The 7,377-nt window shown below is 35.9% G+C and overlaps 1 protein-coding gene across 1 annotated transcript in view; it reads left to right on the forward strand.

Moving 5' to 3' along the window:
- Positions 1 to 435: 435 nt before the first annotated feature.
- Positions 436 to 7,377, forward strand: part of LOC136843246 (uncharacterized) — a 58,142-nt gene continuing 51,200 nt past the window's right edge. Inside the window, exon 1 of the mRNA XM_067111360.1 lies at positions 436 to 589. Coding sequence (XP_066967461.1) covers positions 568 to 589 — 22 coding nt within the window. The 5' untranslated portion in view covers positions 436 to 567. The remainder of the gene's footprint in view (positions 590 to 7,377) is intronic.

The raw sequence follows: 7,377 nt of genomic DNA on the forward strand, positions 1-7,377 counted from the left end.
GTTATGAGATAGATAGATAGATATGTAATACAAGTCACGTTACATAAGAGGACTGCTGTTATAGTACGAAAGAATTGTTTCCCTGAACGTCCTGTAGAAATGTGCATACGTGGTCAAGGCAACTTTTCTTTTTTTTTTTTTTTTTTTTGGCGTGCCATTAACCGGTTTCTGCACATTCCTACTGATCTTGAACTTGCCCACCTTTCCAAGGTCACGCGAGTGGTATGCTGAGAGCGAAGGATTTTTCACCATCATTATCTTTCTTTATCAGTCATTTTATTGCGAAGGACATGCAAGCATTCCTGTGGAATAAGCTTAAAAACCATAAACTCGCAAAGTATGTGAATGCGCCTTCAGTTGAGAAGGTCAAAATCCGAACAAATACAAATGAGAGAGATGAATAAACCAGCGGATGAGTGTTTACATCTTCAGACGGCTTCTCTTTGAACTAAAGAGCGTTATCATTACTAGCGCCTTCAGGCGTCAGGAAATCCGTTAAACAGCTTCTCGGCAAAATACAAATGAAATCCGCTTGGCATTAAACAGTGCGGTATTGTGACATCTCCAATGAGTACTGAGGATCTGCAAAGTGAGTATACACAAAAATTACTTAACGTATTTGCTAAAAGGGATACCGGAAGCTCCATTTTGTAAATATGATTACTGGAAGATGGTCAAACAGGGAATCGTCCAACGACGACGTAAATGATATTGAATTGCCATTATCGGAACGAAACAAACACCATTTCGAGCATTTTTGTGTGAAAGATAAATGTCCAGAGGGTAATGATTTCTTGACAAGTGAACGTATTCCAGCAATGAGAGTGCAAAAGTTATGGAACATGCACATAAATACCACTATATCAGTAGAGATATGAAGCAATGCAAACATCATATGGATGATTTGTTTCTTAAGAGGTTTGCAAAAGAAATGTTATAGTTGAAGGTTACACGAAGTTCCGTCAGGTGTTCAGAATCATTAGTTATTTAGGAAAAGTGAATCGTGTAATGAAAGTAAGGGAAATGTCGGCTCTTTCGGAGTTTGACGTTGTAATAGACCAAATCTGTTGCAGATTTCTGTGAAGACTTATCACGCCAGGTCGCTTCCAGACGTCTGTTAAAGTTAAAAGCAAATTCAGTTCGCAGTTAGTGGAAGCAGATGTCTGCAGTTACAGTGTATGATCTGCATAGTGCTGTCTGATTTCTGGACCAACAGTCGTGTTACTAATGAAGACTGAAAACAACAAAGGTCCCAGGACACAACACTGAAGCACCAAACAAAATAGATATACAGTAAGTCAACCAAATCGATATGTTTATATTTATATGGTGTTGCTTCGACTACGGTTATGAGCACTAGATTAGGGTTCACTAAAAAACTATCAGCATCGTCTGATGCTAGTTACCTGAAAATCTGAATGAGATTAAGTACTGTATAGATCATCGAATACCAAAGTTACAAAGTTTACATATGTGAGCTTATGATTACCCCATCCCAAAGACCGCATTATCATGTTTGAAAAAATCTGGGCAGTAATCCATTTTCAAGTAACCCGTCATTGTAAACAGTTAAATGTAGAAGATCCTGTAGACGTAGCAGACTTCAGGAAATGTCTGTATTCAAGGTAAACGAATCAGGACTTCAGTCAACTTTTAATGCACCTCAGAAGGCACTGGATTGTCTTTTAATTATTACATGAAATACAAAAGCAAATGTGCTGAGTTTGTGAGAAATAACTACAGACTTCTTAGAAAACAAGAGAAACCCATCTACGTTATGTAGGATGTATTTTAATCATGGAACGGGAATTTGGTGTAAAATGGTTAATCAACCGTTCAGCTTCGTGGCCCACTGACTATATTAAGGTTGTCTTGGATGTAAATAGCACGATCTAAAGGGAATCACAAGTTACTCATTGTTTCCTACAAGCAGAAAGCAAGTGTCTAAATTCAAGATACTTTTTGAAAGATAAAGATACAATTTTCTGAAAAGCGACTCAGGATGCAGGTAGATGGGCTGCTCAGCCTCAGATGCTCTATGAAGCAGTTCAGCTTCGTTACCAGTTAGCCATTGTTAGGAAGGAAGAGTTAAAATACCAGATCTGAAGTTGGCTATGAATCTCATTAAATTCACAATAGGTTCCACATTGCAACAGGTTCAGCCACAACGCGTATTACAGTAGAATCAGTTTAGATATTTATACGCGTCAAATTCGTGGAAAGAATTTAACTTACCTTTCACATAAAAAGTTAATTGTGTAGTTTTAAAATATCATTTACAAGCCTCTGTTTGTTGAGCTTTGCAGGCTGTCACTGTACAGATGGGCGAATTGGAATACAATTGTAAGTAAGGCACTTTCAGTTGCTTATAGTGTAGTGTCAGTGTAGAATTGGAAATTTTCTTTTATCTGGTCAGTCTGTTTATTATTATATATACTCGGGTTATTACTATTATTATTATTATTATTATTTTTATTATTATTATTATTATTATTATTATTATTATTATTATTATTTATTCATTGCATTTCTGTTTAATATATTTTCAAAGAAGATAATGTATACAATGAGTAAACACTCATCTGTCTTTGCTTTCGAGTAACTTCCTAAGAACAGTGATGTAATTGACTGAAAATATATGTACTGATATAACGCACACTTGAACATAAAACAAACACTACGGTAAACAGAGTACAAATTTAATCGCGTGAATGCAATTTTCGAAATCATATGCACATTTTGGGTGTCAATGATATTTTGGCCACCGTTGATAAGCTGCCAATTTTTACTTTTTTTTTTTTTTTTTTTTTATAAATTCTGTAGATTTTCCAAGAATTTTATGGACGTTTCAAGTGCATGATACAGGTGGGAATTCTAAGGGATCTGCATATTTATGTACGGCTCTTGCTTTTAACAAAACATATTGAAACGGGAAAATCTTGATGAAGTGTGATGGGCATTTGGACAGATTTGTGATTCACCCTTTGTGTAATGATTACATGTCATTTTCTTCATAAGCCACGAACTCTCGGAAGGTTTTATGACCTTACGTACGCCAAGATCAATTCAGATAATAGTATTAACGCGTCAGTGAGAGAAGTCGTTGAAGGATTTCCATGATAAAGTCTCTCTCTCTCTCTCTCTCTCTCTCTCTCTCTCTCTCTCTCTCTCTCTCTCTCTCTCTCTCTCTCTCTGTTTTATTAACTTTATCGAAGAGGATGTCTAAGGTTTAATACCACCCTGCTTTTTTTGTACTTGGTCATATGCATTTCTCTGTACGTAAGTAAAACATGTTTGATGCTAAAAAAAAAGTAGATTCTAGAGAAACAGACATGTTCACATAGGCTGATAATCAGGCGGTCGTGGTAACCAATTTTCTAGCAAGCAGGATGTTCATCTCTCTGTAGCTAAACCTTTCCTAAATAATCTTTAATATCGAAGGAGGCCGAGAAATTATCTTATAAGTTAGTAATGAAACTCAAATTTGGTGAGAGCAAGTTCTCCCAAAGAATGAATAACGTAAATTTTTTTAATTTGCTGTCTTTTTATATATTCTTCATTAAAGAAAAAATTCATTTTTAACTGGGGGCACCCGAGTACCAAAGTAGGCTACTCCCTCCTCCGGTACAAAAACATCCCATATGAGTAAAACAAAGTGAAGTAATAGAACATGCTGCAAAAAATATCTCCATCCTCCTTCAGACAGTAACAGTTTGGAAACTACGCAGAAGCTGTGTTTATATACGAGGATGGAAATCCAGAATACAGGCAGTTATCAGGCATGAGGTTAATTGGGTTGTGGTAATGGCCCAAGTTTAGGAATTTTAACTGTCCTCAAAATAGGCACCAAGCTTCTATCTCTATCTACCCAGTTCTGCTAACATGACACTTGACAGATTCATGACATTTTGTTTTATTAAAGTAACCGTAATCATCTGACCTTTGAAGTAACACACACTTCCGAAGCCAAGTTTTGACACTTTCCGAAGCCAGTTTATGACGCATCTCATTTCGGTAAGACTTACATGATTTAAAATAAGATGAACTCGGACACGAGTAAAATCTTAACTATGGGTGATTTTCGATTTTTGTATAGGATAAAAGAAGGCATCGTGCTTACCCCATACAAAAATGGGAAAAAAGCACGTTAAAAAGAAGAAGAAGAAGAAGAAGACTTGTATGAGCCACAATGTTTAATCATTCTCTGCAAGACAGGGGATACGTGATCTTTAGTTCGGTTTTCCGCTAACGATTGGTGACAGCCGAACTGACAGTTTGGATAGATACCCGACAATACTATTGTCTTTCCCCAACTTTTCTTTGATTTACTTACTGCAGTCCAAAAAAATGTGAGCATCTTTGAAAACACCTTCAGTCATGTAGTCGTAATTATTCAGTGATAAACACCTGTTTGTAAATGACATTAAATTCCTTGTCGATATAGGATGGGAACAATCTTTAGGACACTTGAAAAATGTATATATATATATATATATATATATATATATATATATATATATATATATATATATATATATATATATATATATGTATATGTATGTATGTATATATATATATATATATATATATATATATATATATATATATAGATAGATAGATAGATAGAGAGGTATGTGTGTGTGTGTCTGTCTTTGTTTGTGTTTGTTCGGCATGTTTTTCTACACTAGAGACAAGGATATATACTGTATATCTCCAAAGAGACACATAGCTTCACGTACAGATACCAGTGACGCTGGACTCACGGACACGAACATTCTTTAGGATAAAAAGTCGGCGTTTTCAGACACACAAGAAATTTTTGTTTAAATGACAACATTTTTTTATTCCCCTCTTTTTTTCGTCCCTTTTTTTTCTAGACAGGAGAGATGAGAAGTCACATCGGGATCGAAATATATGTACATTTTAAACATGTTAATGTTTGATAACTTTAAAGACATTATCGAATGGCTTTACGCTTTTCTTATTTTCGTATATTTACAGTTTTTCTCATAAGAGCTTCAGTAACAGACAAACCTGTTGCTTCTTCCGAAGCCTTATCAAATCTGGGAATTCTCTTTGAATGATTTTAGAGATGCGAGTAATCGCATGGGGATCAAATTGAATATTAAGCGACGCTTTACAAAGGTTACCATTTTTCTGTGTTCTTTTTATCAGAGCTATGTAAATTTATTGACATTAGGTTACATAACGATGTCATCGTTTTTAATCTCTGTTCGGCGATCTTGAATATGTCATCCTATTGTGTGCCAGATTTCATGCTTAGTTTCTCGATGCTTATGGAAGACAGGAAATAGCTTAATCCTCCTCTTATCCTTTGTCATGCCATTATCTGTTACGTAAGTCCTTTGTCCTGTAATATCTCTTTACTGCAGCCGATATTAATCTTGATGCATGTTAATCCTGGTGGCTCTCTCTTTGCGGTACGTCATCTTTACCCTCGATATTTTTCTTTTCATGCTATACAAAACAGAAACAAAACTAATTAAAAAAAAGAACGTATATTTGCGTGCGGGCGTAAAGGTGAGTTTATTGATGTACACCATGGCCTCTACGGCCAGAGCCGAAGCACTCTGTTATCTTGCATCATAAATTGGGATATCCGTCTGGAGTGGTATCTGCTTGGGGCCTCGTTACGTGGCATGACTGGCTCAGAATATAAAGGATAGCTCTTGTGTCGGGTTTCTTCGGAATGCGAATCAGACGGCGCACCGAGGAAGAACGTCATCCTGGAATACGTGACTGCTCTTCTCTAGGGGCGTCGGGTACTGAGATATTGCTTGCCCATGGGCACTGGGCACTTCTTGCCCACAACTGCTGTCCAGGAAGTAAGAGAGGGCGTCCAGGGTGTAAGAGAAAGGTTCAGTGTATTTAAATGCGTACAGCGTTCTACTGATAAGGTTTGCGTGTGTGTGTGTGTGTCGGAGCAGGAAGCGGCTGAATTGGTGTAAATCTTCCTAAGCCGGGGATTTTCATTAGTTCAGCAATCAAACCATGAATGTGGGAACGACTGTTTTACTGTCCTTTAAAGCTACAAGCTTTTGTAGTGGGAAAAAAATAATCAGTACTTTAAGGTCTTTGCTTTGGTCGTGTCATGCTCATAGTATGGCGTATAAGCCATTATGTAAATACAGTATATTATGTTTCATACACTATATATATATATATATATATATATATATATATATATATATATATATATATATATATATATATATATATATATATATATATATATATACATATTACGCGTCTTTTGAGACGTTCGAACTTTTGTTATATCTGATATTACTGAATATGCCTAAATTAATTTTTTCGTCTATTTATTAATCTTGGCATCATTCTTTAAAGAAGCTCTTTCTTTTCTCCCATTCCGTTCCCTAAATGTTTTATCTTGCAGTAGAACATATAGTACAAGTAGATTATTTCTAAGGCATAATTCCCAGTATGATGCTGGCTTAGTTTATCCATTTAAAATACAAGTTGATTGTGTTGTAAGCCCTAAAAGTAAAACACTGAAAAAATCCTCACCTACTTCCTAAATGTTATCTCTACTTTACAGTTTCTAATAGAGAGAGAGAGAGAGAGAGAGAGAGAGAGAGAGAGAGAGAGAGAGAGAGAGAGAGGATAGGTATGGAGCTGAGTGAAAGGTGCTTTTGATACGTATATAAAAAATCCCATATTGTTTCCCTGTCCCTGGTGAATCCTATTTGGTTGCAATACCTTCTGCATACTGAGTAGACCCAGCCTTCATTCTTCAGGGCTGCAGCGTCATTGCTCCTCGCAACATTGTAAACCTGCGTGGTCGGCCGTGATCTGCTTTATATCACCAGATTTATATCTATCTCTTCTCTGTAAGAAAAGAACGGTCGTTTTTACGAACGTGTTGTCCTTAGAGCTGTTTCTTGTCACTCCTTCAGCGTCTAAGTCGGGATGATTTCGTATGCAGTGAGGTCTGATGTTTAATTTCACGGTTTAATGTGTATTTCGTATTGCTGAGGCGTTTGGAATTGCCTCGGAAGTTAGATAGAGGAAAGTACGTGATTTTGCATAAGGACATTTAGGTCTTTCTTTCTTGATACGTCAGTGTCTTTTACCAAAATTAATTTTGGTGATAACTAAATTATGGATGACGTTAAGAAACTGTCTAATGTTATATAAGATTATATATATATATATATATATATATATATATATATATATATATATATATATATATATATATATATTTTCCACATTAAACCGTTTCCCCCTAACAGGTGGTGACTCTTCAGAAAATAACAAGACAACTGATCGCCTACTAAATCCACACTTTAACTCCTGAATTTTTCATTTGCATCCAGCATATGCACTTCCCTT

Source organism: Macrobrachium rosenbergii, chromosome 11, assembly GCF_040412425.1.
Source record: "Macrobrachium rosenbergii isolate ZJJX-2024 chromosome 11, ASM4041242v1, whole genome shotgun sequence".
NCBI lineage: Eukaryota > Metazoa > Arthropoda > Malacostraca > Decapoda > Palaemonidae > Macrobrachium > Macrobrachium rosenbergii.